The sequence below is a fragment of the Lactuca virosa genome, chromosome 3 (assembly GCF_052849685.1).
Source record: "Lactuca virosa cultivar CGN04683 chromosome 3, Lactuca_virosa_CGN04683_v6, whole genome shotgun sequence".
Taxonomy (NCBI): Eukaryota; Viridiplantae; Streptophyta; class Magnoliopsida; order Asterales; family Asteraceae; genus Lactuca; species Lactuca virosa.
The window spans coordinates 312,602,113-312,617,905 of NC_136428.1; the positions used below are offsets into that span (position 1 = coordinate 312,602,113).

Consider the following 15,793-nt stretch of genomic DNA (forward strand, 5'->3'; position numbering starts at 1 on the left):
TCAAAATAAGTGAATTAATTAGTTTATTAAATTGTAAATATAGTATTTAAGTTGTCAGTCAAAATTTTTATATACAGATTTGATTTAGAAGAAATGATGATTGCGGTGTTGGCATAAGTGGTTGGTAGTGGCATGTGGGAGTTGGTGGTGGTGGTGGTGGTGGTGGTGTTAGAGTTTGTGTTTGACTTATTTGAATATGTGAATTAGTGTATAATATATTGTATTATGTTGTGAATTTTATGTATTAAATAAAAAATAGATTGTATTAAGTTATATGTTTTATATAAATTTGATGTAAAAATATAAATGAATGTACGCACGAAAATATTAAATTGTGTATTAGTGAATTAATATATTTATTAAACCATGAATATGATATTTTATACTGTGAATAAGTTTTATAAACGATATATTTTTTTTAAAGAAATCTACAATTTAGAATAAAGAAAATTTTAATTTGTCACGTCATAATTTTATTTTATTTTTATTAAATTTTGTATATTTGGCTTCAAAAAACAAATGACCTGTGTTAAAACGTATTACCAAATAGAAAAAAGCTACAATGTTTGTTCTATTAAACTGTGAATACGAACAGAAAAATTCCACTGAATTTGGTGTTATTCGGCGGCGGTCCAGTAGGGTCCGATGATGATCGAACAACAAGTCACAACTAGCTGTAAACTAAGGAATGGAAAAAAGTTTGTTTAATATAATATTAGTGTTTGATTTGTCTCAAATGTTCTTAATCAAAAAATTAAAAAAAAATGATTCTCAGAGTTTTTAACTTTTTTTGTTCGCATTTAAACCACTCCTTTTATATATATATATATATATATATATATATATATATATATATATATATATATATATATATATATATATATATATATATATATATACTTTTTTGGATGATATATATGTACATTATCATCACCATCTGCTATACTCTCCACGACAATGGTCGTGGAGAGCTTCCTGACCACCACGAGCCACCACTTTTCCATGGTGTACTCTCCACGATGAAGAAGAAAAGAACGAAGAGAGAGAGAGAGAGAGAGAGAGAGAGAGAGAGAGAGAGAGAGAGAGAGAGAGAGAGAGAAATAGAGAGAGAGAGAGAAGAAGTAGAAGGGTGAGAGAGAGAGACGCCTCCGTTGTTGTTCGTCGTCTGTATCACGACCCATCACGAACACGCCCGACCACGCATGGCCGGGGTAGTGTGCACGGGCGTTTTCCGTGGCCACGTAGACCACGAGCAGGTTCGTGTAGTGTACACCGGACGACCTTATCATCATCATCTTCTAATGATAGGTTGTTTGCGTATAAACATCTACGACTATCTATTTTTTTTATAAAAAGTTCACATTAGATGAAAAAAACTTGAAAATGAGTTATTTTGATAAAAAAAATTAATTTATGGTTTAAATCATTAAAAATATAAAGTAAAGCCCCCTTATGAACAGTACTTTGTCTTTATTGGTCAATTTTTTATTTTTTTTTCTTCTGCCGGCTAGTTTTTTTTTTTTTTTTTTTTTTTACATTTTAATCGGTTGGTTTTTTATTTATTATTAGTTGTGGGGCTTGCGTTCCGGTCAGTTGCTTTTCAAAACAGCTTATTTGCTTATTGAGTTTTTGAAAAGCTAATAAGTCAAAAAAAGATTTTCACAAACTCAAAAACACTTTTCAGAATAGCTTTTATATAAGCTTCAACAAACACTTTTTAAAAAGCATGTAAAACTTGATTTTTTAAAACTGTTTTTGGCTTTTTAACCAAAATAAATTCAAAAAACACTTTTTAAACCAAACACTTTTTAACTTATTGGTTTTTTCTCCATAAAAGCTAATCCAAATACTTTTTAAAAAACTCTTTTTACTATCACTATAATTCAATAAGCATTTTTATCTAATAAATTTTTTAGAGTTCAAAAAGCACTCCCAAACACCCCAAAAATCATTTCCCACCGCATCGACGGTGTCTCTACTACTATCTTCCCCTTGCTTCCCTCATTCGATCATTGATGTGTCGTTCCCTTTTCTGTGTTGTCTCAAGCTCCTTCCTCACCACCTGTTATCTAAAGTCTCCCCCTTTCTACATAATCTACGAGAATTGAGATTCAGTAGGCATCCACGTCTACTCTTCTGATTGTGCTATGATTGTTCTACTTTTCTCTTCTTCTCTTCGTTTGATTCCACAATTGCAGGGTATGATTTTTCTTTATTTTGTTTACGTCGATTATCCATTACCACCGCCTCTTCGTTCCACTCCTTATGCTGTGGTCACCACCACCAAGCGTCTGCTTTTGTCCCGATTCAAATCCCTAATTTCCGAATCTATTATGGCTTGACCCTACGGAACCCTAATTTACATCTAAATCTTACATGGGAGCAAATCTGATTAAGTTGAATTTCTATTGTTTAATTTTTGCAGGTTTCTCTGCTTGATTCTTGTACGCAAGGTTTCAAAGTGTTGCTGAATTACTCAATTAAGGTATGTTACATGTATGCACAATCATCATCCTCCCTAATGAATAAATATCTTTTTGTCACATGTTACATTCTCATTTATTTTGTCACATTTAATTTTGTGATTATTTTCAATTAATTTTTATTCCACATGTCATTTTATGGTTTTTTTCATTTTATTAAATTCTAGATAGTATTAAAATGCAATAATAAATGCATATAACTTTCCTTCTAATTTCAAAATTACTACATTAAAAATTCATTAATCTTTTTTATTTATTTATCTAAATTATTTGTTTAAATTTAAAAGAGAAAAAAACATTTTATTTTTTATAATTCAATATTTTCTCACTTTTCTTATAAATTCATACTTCTCAAATGTTTAGAATTTTGTATTTAATTTTTTTTTTAAATAAACTCATGTAATACATGGGTCTCACACCTAGTTTTTATTAAGTAACAATTATTTTCTTTGTCAATATTTACAATTTATAACATATGTTTTTCTTTCTATTCCTTTTTTGATGTTTTACGCTAATTTCAGAATTAGGCCAACAAGGAGAACGAAGGAATCTATACAAACCATTCTTCTCCAATTACTACAGGTATAATTTTTTCTACTGTTTGTAAATTTGAGAAGCTTTTAACAATTTAAGCAATACATTTTCGTTTTTTTTTTGCGTGATTCAGGTGTATTTATTGTCTTACAATCTCTGTTTTAGTAATTTAATGAAACTTTTGTGGTAAAAAAAAATTATTCTCTGACAAATTTAATATGAATTCCACTTTAATAATTCATTACAGATTAACAAGACAACGTACTAATGAATAATCTCTTCTCTTTGTTACTTTATAAGTTATTTTTTAATTGCTTTGATCAAAATTCAGATATGTAGGGACCCAATGACTTTACAGTGAACTGTTTCAAAGTCATGGCTAAACTTATTCGGTCTTTTGAGGCTTTTAATTTTGAACTGAAACTAATTTATGTAGTTAGGGTGTGTTTGGTAAGCCACATCTAAGCTTATAAGCTAGTTTTTTTTTGAACTTTTTTGTCTTGCGATGTTTGGCAAGTCAAAAAGTAGCTTATAAGATAGCTTATAATCTAGCTTTTTAAAAAACTAAGGCTTGAGGGAGTGGACTCGCCACCCCTCTCGCCAAGCAATTCTTTAAATATAAAACACCACTCCTTATGATTAGTCAAGGGAAGTGCTAAAAGATGGTCGCCAAGTAGCTAGCGAGAGGAGAGAGGAGAGAGAAAACATATTGGTGGATTTTGATTGGTTTATAGCTTTTGTTTTCTTTTTTTCTTTTTGCTTTTTTTAAAATAAACCCTATTAATTTAACATACCACCACTTCTTATGAAATGCTAAGAAAAACATGCTAGAGAGTTGGTATAAAAAAATGATATGGCAGCACAAAAAATGACGTGGCGGTATGCTAAGGTGTTACCACTCCCTTCAGCCTAATATAACGTTTTGAGGAGCTTTTTGTGATTCTTCCAATTTTACCCTTTGAAATATATTACTGAGGCATAAAATCAGCACCATAATCTCGAGATTTCCTCCAAATCGGTTCCCTCCAAATCGCAAGAAACCAACAACGTTTTCCCTCCATCATCGATTCTTATAAAAGCACAGGTACCAATTTCATAGTACCAAATTGTCAAGTCGGTTTGTACAAAGCAATCTTCAATCGATTTAAAGGTTAGTATCGTTTTCATACCACGTAATTGTGCTTCTGTGTCATCTGTTATCATTGCTGATTACAATGATTGTCTTTCATCATTCAGTGTCATAACACGAAAGTTTTCTTTTAATTCGGTTTTCTCGAGGCTTCAAACGAATTCAAGGTCAGTAGTTTTGTTTAATCAACTTGTTGTTCCTCCGGTTAATATGATATGGGCAAGCAATTTTATAGTCATTTATATGATTTGAGGTGTGGGACAATGCGATTGGCTGTAATTGTATCCCCATCGGATTCCTTCATTCATATTTGTATTAACTGGGTTCCTAATTACTAACAAGATTAATAGAAAAACAAGATTTCATGACCCTGTTTAAATATGAATAAATATGCAGGTTGTATTAAGCTAAACGATCATCAACAACGTAGTATAAACATGATGTTTTTTCCGTAAATTTAGTTCTTTTAATCTACGCCCACATATTGTTTGACAAAATGTCTAAAAGAGATGTTACTCTTAATTACATAAGAGAGGGCATGATTAAGGAGTAGGTTGGTCATAAGTGAAGTCTTGTGGCCACTGTTAACTATCCTTTTATTGCATCTGCTTCATATTTTATATAAGATAAAAGAAATAAAATTCTAAATATCAACTTTAATTATGTAGATAAAAATATATCCCTACTTGTATGATACAATTTTCTAAGATATAGTATTTAAAAAAAACCAAAAAAAAGCCTGGTTAGCCATACCAATTTCAGATTAACATAACCAAAAAACTGAGCTTTTTTTGGTTGGATTGTGATTCCCAATTGAAAAACAGGTTAACTACCAAAAAACCAAAAAATATATATACTAATTTATTTCGTATGTGTGGAATTGTTTATTTGAAATATTTGTTTACTTGTAATTGTAACATGGAATTGGGTAAAATCCATATTATGTGTGGAATTTATTATTTGAAATATTTGTTGACTTGTAATTATAACATGGAATTTGGTAAAATCCATATTATGTTATACATAGTACTTATTTCAAGTGGTTAATATAAACTTTAAAGTAAAAAATTGTCCATTTCAACCTCAAACATCCAATATTATATATTTATAAGTATCTTTATATGCATAAATATAGTACAACCACTAAACATATAAGGGAAACTTATATCATGTAACACTATATACAACAGTAAACATACATACATTGCCACATGATGCCAAAAAACAGTTTTAAAGTTCAAACAAAACACCATCTTATGTGTTTGTGTTACTCAATAAATTATTATGATTTGTCAATTATAGACAACAAAAGTTTAGTCAATAGTCCTTAGCCTTGTATTCTTTTCCCCACCTTCTACTGACCTTTTATATATATATATATATATATATATATATATATATATATATATATATATATATATAATAGTCGTTAATTGTTTTTTTTTTTAATTATTGTTTTCTTCCCTTATGAAATTTAGGACGCCTGGTACAAGGCTTTTACAAGAATTATGCCTCCTAAGAAAGATACCGAAGAATGGATAACCTGGAACAACGAAAATACTGTAAAATTTTGTGAGGTTTGTATCGACTACATTACAAAGAATGGATGTGGTCAACTCATGAGATGGCAAGAGACAGAAGATCTTTTTATAGAAAAGGTTGGGAAACAATTTAACTTTAAAAGTTTAAAGAATAAATATGATAGCATGAAGAAAGATTGGCGCCTTTGGAAAATTTTCAAAAAGGGAGAAACCGGTTTAGGTTGGAATTTAACGACCGGAAAACTAGATTGTTCACATGAATGGTGGGATAGAAAGCTAAAGGTATTACTTAGATATTTTTATTTGTAGTATATAGTATTCTTTTGATAATATAGTCCCTTATTAATTCACTTTATAGGAGAAACCTGATGCAAAGAAGTACCAGAAGGGAGTTTATCCATTTCTTGAAGAAAAATGGGATCATCTGTTTTGTGATGCTGTGGCAACACGAGTAGGTTGTGTAGCTCCCTCATTAAATCTGGAGTCTGTCGATAAATCAATTAATGACATAGATGAGACTGAAAATGAAAATGGTTGGTCTGATGAGGTTATGCGTGAATATTCTGAATATTCTAGACTAAAGAGTTTGGATAATAAATAAAATTCTGATTGGGATAATTTTTCTGCAGTGGTTACCGGTAACCGTACAATTTCTGATGTTCCTAAACAAAATAACAAAAGTGCGAAGCGTAGAAAAAGGGAGTCTAGGGGCTCTATTTTTAATGAGAGTGCATATACAAAAGGTTCATGAAATCCATTATGATATTGTGGGTTTGATCAAGCAAGGTACAAACACTAAAAAGGATGATGTAGGACCTCCTGATATTAAGCAGATAATGGAAATCATGAACCGAATAGCTGCAAATGAAGATTTCCAGGTTAGCGGGGATGTTTGGTGCCATGCGATGCTTATGTTTCGGGATACAAGTAATAGAGATATATTCTTCGAGATGCCGAGTGATGATGCTAGATTGGCTTGGTTGAAGTTTTCTCATACGAGAAATACAATTTGAAGAATTTTTTTACTAGTTTTTTTAGTGAATAGACATATTTTCAAACTTATTATTATTAGTACTTAGTTGAATGTTTATCTTTTACGTGGATACTAAAATTGTTTATTTGCAATGTTTTATATTTCATTTTGGTTTTACATTTGTACTTGCTATTTATTTATTTGACTTGTAATGTTATTGATGGGTACAACTTGCAATGGATGACACTCAAAGGAATCAACTTCTTTTACTTTTAACATTGAGCTGTCTCGAAGAACATGTGGCTGTAATTAATTATTAATACACTCATATTTACAAGGACCCGTGTATGACGTCAAATAAAACAGGAGAAGCATGGATGAAAGAGATCTTGAATGGTCATCCAATACGATGTATTAATGCTTTCTGTATGAGTGCTAGTTTATTTACGCAACTATGTGAAGACTTGGAAAAAAATTTATGGGTTAATGCCAAGTGATAGAATATCGGTGAAAGAAAAGGTTGGAATCTTCTTGTACACACTTGCACTACATATTTTTAATAGAGATGTTGCTGAGAGGTTTCAACGTTCTAGAGAGACAATTAGTCGAACTATTCATGATGTATTGGAATCCACATGTGGACAGAGTAAAGGTTTCATGGGTCTTGCACGTGAGTATATTAGACCTAAAGATGCAACATTTCAAAGCATACCGTCTCATATTGAAACTGACAGTCGATATATGACTTATTTCAAGGTAACTGATTGTGGTATTTCATTTTCATATGTTTCTATATTGTAATTTAAACATTTTCTTAATAGGATTGCATTTGATGCATTGATGGTACTCATATAGATGCATGTATCCTAATGGCCGACCAAATGAGATATAGGGGATGAAAAGGAGTCCCTACATTCAATGTAATGGTTGTATGTGACTTTGACATGTGTTTTACGTTTATATCCGTCGGGTGGGAAGGATCAGCACATGATACTCAGGTGTTCCTTCATGCAATGAAGACAACTTCTATGAATTTTACTAAGCCTCCAGAAAGTACAAGTAGTTTGATATTGTTTATAGTTTTTATGCTAACAATCATTGAATTTTTTCATATAGGAAAATATTACGTAGTAGATAAAGGATACCCAGATCAAAAAGGATATTTGGCACCATATCCACGTCTTAGATATCATCAGTCACAGTTTGAACATGTGCTTCCAACCAATGCTCAAGAAGCTTTTAATCGTGTACATTCATCTCTTTAAAGTTGTATTGAACGTTCGCTTGGAGTGCTAAAGCAGAGGTGGAAAATATTGAAAAAAATGCCAAAATTTAGTGAGAAGACTCAAATAGATGTGATAATGGCAGTATTTAACCCTTCATAACTATTTTCGAATAAATGACTCGAGAGATATGATTTTCAACATTTTTCAACAACATAATTACATACCTACAAAAGAACGAACAGAAGAATAGAAGAACGGGAGAATCATTCAAGATTAAGTCATGATAATATTCGACGATCACAACATGAGATGCGAGAAATCCGTGATAATATTGCAAATATAATATGAGATACACGAAAATTTACATAAATACAAATAGTCGGAGAAATGTTTTCTAGTATTTACATTAATTTAATTTTATGTATTAGATATTTGTGTTATAATATTGAATCATTTTTGTACATGTCCTTTTATGTCATTTTACATTTCCTAACTAGCTTTTCAGCTAGTTTTACCAAACGTCATTTTTTATCAGCTAGCTTTTCACTTATCAACTAGATTTTCAGCTATCGGCTAGCTTTATAGATATCAGCTACCTTTTCAGCTAGTACGCCAAACATAACCTCAATCTTTTAAAATCTTCGTTTTGTTTCTATACTTTTAGAAGAGTAAATTGTAATTCAATTAGAGTCTTAAATTTTTTGCAAAAAAAAATTGTTTTGTTTATTGTTGGATTATGCATTAATAAAAAAAATTCTTTTATTGATTTAGATAACGATTTATGTGAATGTTTTTTATCGAGGTTTACGTATTCTTACAATTATCAAATTCTAGATTTTGAAACTCAGATTCCAGAACTTATGCATAGGATACAAGGTATGTAGTGAAAATGTTTTATATTTCCATTTTGGCTTGAATTCTTCTCATCAACTAGAATTCATAGGCCGTTCCAAAAAAAAAACTAGAATTCATAGGTTACAACTGTTCCCATTAGAATTATTTATAGCTTTTTTTACATTTCCTATTCCGTATAGGGAATGAAGAGCTTCATGGTGATTTAGTCTCGATATGAAGCTTTTATTGTTGGAAATTATAGAGGAAAGGTTGCAAGTTGGCAAGTTTCCTCTACCCACATTGGTGGGGGAATACACTTTTAATGCGTTTATAAGCTTAATTCCTTGATAGGCCTTCAAAGGCTTTAGTGGATCAAAGGAATGGGCCAAGCCCACACACGCGTGCCTAGCCTAGCCTAGCACTAGCCGACGCCGCGAGTGCGCGAAATGTCGTGATTTAGGCGCACTTGGCACTTCGCACGATGCATCGGTCGGTTTGACCGATCCAGTCAAACGGTTGACAAGCGTTGACTTCGTGGATGGCTCCTAGGGTTTCGACACTTATAAATACAACTCTCTAGGAGCAGTATTAAACACACGAAATCAAACCGATCCAGCCAAACGGTTGACAAGCGTTGACTTCGTGGATGGCTCCTAGGGTTTCGACACTTATAAATACAACTCTCTAGGAGCAGTATTAAACACACGAAATCAAATCTCTCTCCATCTCTCTTCGTTTTTTCTTCCAAATTCTGAGTATTCGCTTTGTGTTTATCGATTTCCGGTGTTGTTGCAAAATCGATAGATCTGCATTAAATCTTGGGGTTTTACTCTGTTGCTTACAGCCAGTAGAAGCGAAGTAAAAACCTTTAAGGACAGGAGTCCGATCGGTATAGTTATTCCACGTTCAAGATCAGCCATCAACAGGTCGGTTTTACTTTTCTGTCTTGCGTTTAATTTAGTCCAACAACAGGACAGTCTTCTTCTACCTTTCTTATAATCAGATCTAATTGAGAATGATTGATATGGTATCTGGATGAAACTTGGTAATAATAATAATAATAATAATTGGATTTGTTTATCGCAAATAATCGACATATAATTCTCAATATTGTTTTTCGGTTTCCTTGCTTGTCTATTAGTTTGATTTTTCAACATTCTTAAAGGTTTTTATTGTGATAAATTGACAGACTAATATACTCTACTGCTAGCCTCCACTTCATGAACCAATAGTTTGCCAAACTTGACCAATTCAATGGTCAGAACTACACCCGTTGGACCGAAAAGGTAAAGTCCATGCTTCATGTTTTGAAGCTCGCCTTTGTGTTGGACCCAGATCTGGCACCAATTCCTGCTGAGCCAATTCCCAAGGAGGGGAAAACTGTGGACCCAGCGGTCATCGCATAACTAGAAAAGCAAAGGACTCTGCATGGAAAGTCCGAGGAAGTGTGTGTGGGTCACATCAAGAACTCCCTGTCTGATCGGCTCTATAATCTTTATGCGTCGGTCAAAGATCCAAGAGAGCTATGGAATGCGTTGGAACTTAAGTACAAGGCACATGAGAAAAGTACTAACAAGTACCTTGTGTTTAAGTACCTAGAGTTTCAAATGACTGATGACAAATCAATCATGGAGCAAGTGCATGAACTCCAAGTCATGGTCAACAAGTTGAACGCACTCTCCATCTCTATTCCAGAACTCTTTCAGGTTAGTGCGATCATCGCAAAACTGCCACCCTCGTGGAAATATTTCTCTAAGAGAATGATGCATAAATCTGAGGACTACTCCTTGGATGATCTGATGAAACACCTCCACATTAAGGAGGAAACTCGCATCAGGGACAAGCATAGTAAAGTCGGATCGAGTGTGCATCACGTGTCAGCTGGGGGTTCTAGTCACAAAGGAAAGTCTTGGGGACTGACCAAAAAGAACTTCAGACCCAAGAAACAAAAATTCAAGAAACCGGGTCATCAGAATCCTAACTCAAAGTCGAAGAGGGCCAGACCTTGCCACGTCTGCGGAGAGATTGGGCACTATGCGTGGGAATGCAAGGATCGCAAATCAGGACCGGTTGCACATGCAGTCGAGCAGGTTACTGATATGGTGGCAAGTGTGAAACTTGGAGAGATTTTCATGATATCTTCCCTTACCCGAGCAATCTGTGCTCGAGGATGGTTCATGGATACTGGTGCCACTATGCATGTTTGTGGGCAACGAGAGAGCTTCTGCACTTACCTCCCAATGCCACATGGGATGGTCGTCGTCTGTGCTGATGGTCACAGAGCTGAAGTTCAAGGAAGAGGTGATATTTGTTTGAAGTTCACACGTAGTGAATGGGTAACCCTTCAAGATGTTCTTCATGTTCCTACTATCTCGAAGGGGTTGGTTTCTGCGGAAAGTTTGACAATGGTGGGTTCAAGATGGTGCTTGAGAAAGGTAAGATTGTGATCACTAAAGGCAGAAGATATGTTGGGAGGGCGAACAATTGTTCGGGGATGTATCGTTTATGACTTAGTGATGAGGGTAGTGTGAGTGGTCCTAGTGTTGAGAGTAGTGGTGCTAATGTTGCAAGTGTGTCTAGTATTTCTAGTAATGGTTTAATTGGTGGATTGGTTACTAATGTGAATGAAGTGAACTTTTCTGGTTATTTTGTTTGTTCAATTTCTTTATTGCATAAATGTTTAGCTAACACTAATGTTAAAAATATTGAAAAAAATGCAAACTAAAGGAATGTTAAAATATGACTCAAAAGATTTTGAAAAATGTGAAACATGTGTGAAATCAAAGTTCACTAAGAAACCATTTCCATCAGTATGTGTGTTCCCCTTTTATTTTAATTAATTAATTAAATAATTGATTGATCCTCTCACATAGGCAAAACAAACACCTCACGAATACCATTATCTAATCATGCTGGTGAATTATTATAATAGTTCATCCATGGCATACTACAACATCCAATCAGACATCAAGGTATATCCATATAAGTACACATATCATCAGTTAGTGGCGTGTAAACATATACACCTTTCATCAAAACAACCTCTAGCATGCGTATCCGAGTTTCATTCAAGTTATACAAAAAAAGAATATAATATGCATATCATCATAATATAACCACACAAATAATCCTCACTTCTAGCATGATCATAACTCTCTCAATTCACAACATATGATTAATTTAAGAACTCTAGCATGCAAAGGATTCCTAAATTCATTTGAATCAGCAATAACATGAATCTATAGGTTATAAATAACTCTTGACATTCAGTTTATAACATCACATAACATCAATTAGACAAGAACACATGTATAGGTGCATGTTATCTTTCCAAACAAGTGCTTAAACCACCACAAGAATGACTCATCTCAAATCCAAGTTATAGGAAACAATGAATGGAGGAAGACACTCTCCAAGAGGTCACTAAACACCATAAAAGGTTGCACAAAATCCCGATTAGAAATGAGCAATAAAAATAGAAAACAAAGTCTAACTTTTTTATTTTGATGTTTCACAACCCGACCCCTATTCAGTGTTTTGATATTAAAATAAAATCTACAACTCCAAAAAGGATTTTATCAGACTTTCTGGAAACTATACTCAATTTACTTGAATTTCATCTCTCTGTGGAATTGTCTTATGTAGGCCATATCGAGTCCTACAACCCTCGCAAAACAGATCAACAATTCTGTCCAGATTTCTAAGTAAACATCAACAAGTACTTCAACGATTAAGACAAGGACTCGAAAAATAGAGACATATGGTAAAAAATTCATTTATACCTATGGAAATGTGATGAATTTCTAGGAGAAGAAGCAAGGAAGAAGTCTTGAACCCAACAAAGAAGTATCTTCAATTGAAAGCACCAAAACCACCACAACTTCTTAGTTTTCCACCACCACTTCAAGAAAGGAATGTACTCAAGAACTCACTTAAAAGTAGTGTGGAGTCTTCCAATTAGACTTTCATCTCGGATTTAGGGTTACGGGTTACTTAAATACATCATAACTTTCATCATGGGCCCTCAAAGTATCACAAAATGACTCCTAGACCCATATACATGATCAAGGTTCATTTTATTACAATTTGTCCAAAGATAAATTTAAACAAATAAAAATGTTGGTTTAAGAATAAAACTTAATGATACACTAACACTGATGATGGATAGAAATTCAGGTCGTTACAACTGCGTCCGTTTCCATAGGTGATAAATCAGCAGTCACGAACTTCCATCATTCCTTCGCTCCTAAGCGATATAGGTTTAGTGCAAAGCGAACCCTCAAATAATCCGAATAGGAACAGGTATAGAAACATCCCTCAACATCAGTGATCCACCCCATTGTAGCAATCAGATCCTGAACTCCATCAAACTCTGGGGGTTCGTGTTGTTGAACTCCTGATACTGCATTGAATCACCCCCGAGGGACCTCGCAGCGGCGACATATGCAGTGGCTACAACATCAACAACCTCGATGACATCAGCGTAGCGCTAGTCTTGATAGACCCAAATACCTCTGGGATATCCTCCCTAACCGCTGCGACCACCTCCGCCACAATGATTCTACAGATCTCACCATCACTGATACCCTGCTCTCCAGGCCGCAAGAGCCTAAACTTCAGGTGAGCACCATACTGAAATACACAAAGGAAAAAGGGTCAAAAATAGACTATAAGTACATATGAACACATAACTTGATCAACTACTCAGTCAATTGGGATTCATTCTAAATCGCATACGGATCTTGTGCTTTTGGTAGTACGGGCCCATATTACCCTCCACACCTATCCGTAGTTGATTTTGATCTCCTCTCAAGGTCCCGAACCAAAAAACACTCTGCCCTCACAGAAGAAGAACACATACACGTAGGTGCTCGAAGAGCCGCATCTAATCCTCTAGATACTCGCCCTAGCTCCCTGCTCAGCTACATCTCCGTCCTGCTAGAAGTCTCTGCTAACCTCGCCAATGGCTCCGCGCAAACCAATTGTACATGACTCAAAATCCATAGACATTCGAATAATAGATTCCACCTCAAATCCACATCCAAACAAGGAACAGGAAGTAAGGCTAAACCAGACATTCTAAGGCCATAAAACCCTAATTATGTATAATCATGCAGTACACACGAAGCAATCAGAAATCTTAGTTTCAACCGTAGAAAAACATTCATAAGAATCTCCTATGCTATAACGCATCACATAATCAAGAAACCCTATCCTATGGTGCTTGAGAAAGGTAAGATTGCGATCACTAAAGGCAGAAGATATGTTGGTGCTTGAGAAAGGTAAGATTGCGATCACTAAAGGCAGAAGATATGTTGGGAGGGCGAACAATTGTTCGGGGATGTATCGTTTATGACTTAGTGATGAGGGTAGTGTGAGTGGTCCTAGTGTTGAGAGTAGTGGTGCTAGTGTTGCAAGTGTGTCTAGTATTTCTAGTAATGATTTAATTGGTGGATTGGTTACTAATGTGAATGAAGTGAACTTTTCTGGTTATTTTGTTTGTTCAATTTCTTTATTGCATAAATGTTTAGCTAACACTAATGTTAAAAATATTGAAAAAAATGCAAACTAAAGGAATGTTAAAATATGACTCAAAAGATTTTGAAAAATGTGAAACATGTGTGAAATCAAAGTTCACTAAGAAACCATTTCCATCAGTATGTGTGTTCCCCTTTTATTTTAATTAATTAATTAAATAATTGATTGATCCTCTCACATAGGCAAAACAAACACCTCACGAATACCATTATCTAATCATGCTGGTGAATTATTATAATAGTTCATCCATGGCATACTACAACATCCAATCACACATCAAGGTATATCCATATAAGTACACATATCATCAGTTAGTGGCATGTAAACATATACACCTTTCATCAAAACAACCTCTAGCATGCGTATCCGAGTTTCATTCAAGTTATACAAAAAAAGAATATAATATGCATATCATCATAATATAACCACACAAATAATCCTCACTTCTAGCATGATCATAACTCTCTCAATTCACAACATATGATTAATTTAAGAACTCTAGCATGCAAAGGATTCCTAAATTCATTTGAATCAGCAATAACATGAATCTATAGGTTATAAATAACTCTTGACATTCAGTTTATAACATCACATAACATCAATTAGACAAGAACACATGTATAGGTGCATGTTATCTTTCCAAACAAGTGCTTAAACCACCACAAGAATGACTCATCTCAAATCCAAGTTATAGGAAACAATGAATGGAGGAAGACACTCTCCAAGAGGTCACTAAACACCATAAAAGGTTGCACAAAATCCCGATTAGAAATGAGCAATAAAAATAGAAAACAAAGTCTAACTTTTTTATTTTGATGTTTCACAACCCGACCCCTATTCAGTGTTTTGATATTAAAATAAAATCTACAACTCCAAAAAGGATTTTATCAGACTTTCTGGAAACTATACTCAATTTACTTGAATTTCATCTCTCTGTGGAATTGTCTTATGTAGGCCATATCGAGTCCTACAACCCTCGCAAAACATATCAACAATTCTGTCCAGATTTCTAAGTAAACATCAACAAGTACTTCAACGATTAAGACAAGGACTCGAAAAATAGAGACATATGGTAAAAAATTCATTTATACCTATGGAAATGTGATGAATTTCTAGGAGAAGAAGCAAGGAAGAAGTCTTGAACCCAACAAAGAAGTATCTTCAATTGAAAGCACCAAAACCACCACAACTTCTTAGTTTTCCACCACCACTTCAAGAAAGGAATGTACTCAAGAACTCACTTAAAAGTAGTGTGGAGTCTTCCAATTAGACTTTCATCTCGGATTTAGGGTTACGGGTTACTTAAATACATCATAACTTTCATCATGGGCCCTCAAAGTATCACAAAATGACTCCTAGACCCATATACATGATCAAGGTTCATTTTATTACAATTTTTCCAAAGATAAATTTAAACAAATAAAAATGTTAGTTTAAGAATAAAACTTAATGATACACTAACACTGATGATGGATAGAAATTCAGGTCGTTACAACTGCGTCCGTTTCCATAGGTGATAAATCAGCAGTCACGAA

At 33.9% G+C, this 15,793-nt stretch overlaps 2 protein-coding genes across 2 annotated transcripts; both read left to right on the top strand.

The window, feature by feature from the left end:
- The first annotated feature begins 4,009 nt into the window (after positions 1 to 4,009).
- Positions 4,010 to 6,839, top strand: LOC145163033 (uncharacterized). The gene is made up of 5 exons (XM_079081957.1): positions 4,010 to 4,167; positions 4,254 to 4,313; positions 5,625 to 5,969; positions 6,046 to 6,220; positions 6,317 to 6,839. Exons 3-5 carry the CDS (start codon positions 5,655 to 5,657, stop codon positions 6,436 to 6,438), a joined length of 612 nt encoding a protein of 203 aa, XP_078938083.1. The 5' UTR covers positions 4,010 to 4,167; positions 4,254 to 4,313; positions 5,625 to 5,654; the 3' UTR covers positions 6,439 to 6,839.
- Positions 6,840 to 7,146: 307 nt separating this feature from the next.
- LOC145164709 (uncharacterized) lies at positions 7,147 to 7,925 on the top strand. Its single transcript, XM_079083412.1, has 2 exons — positions 7,147 to 7,429; positions 7,777 to 7,925. The coding sequence occupies exons 1-2, from the start codon at positions 7,147 to 7,149 to the stop codon at positions 7,923 to 7,925; spliced, it is 432 nt and encodes a 143-aa protein (XP_078939538.1).
- The last annotated feature ends 7,868 nt before the right edge of the window (positions 7,926 to 15,793 follow it).

Bases quoted from the DNA above. Each gene is read 5' to 3' on its own strand.
- LOC145163033 (XM_079081957.1), top strand. From the start codon at position 5,655: ATGCCTCCTAAGAAAGATACCGAAGAATGGATAACCTGGAACAACGAA. The intron at 5,970-6,045 runs GTATTACTTAGA...TTCACTTTATAG, and splicing joins GGTGGGATAGAAAGCTAAAG to GAGAAACCTGATGCAAAGAA. The intron at 6,221-6,316 runs GTTGGTCTGATG...ATTTTTCTGCAG, and splicing joins TGAGACTGAAAATGAAAATG to TGGTTACCGGTAACCGTACA.
- LOC145164709 (XM_079083412.1), top strand. From the start codon at position 7,147: ATGCCAAGTGATAGAATATCGGTGAAAGAAAAGGTTGGAATCTTCTTG. The intron at 7,430-7,776 runs GTATTTCATTTT...TTTTTCATATAG, and splicing joins TTTCAAGGTAACTGATTGTG to GAAAATATTACGTAGTAGAT.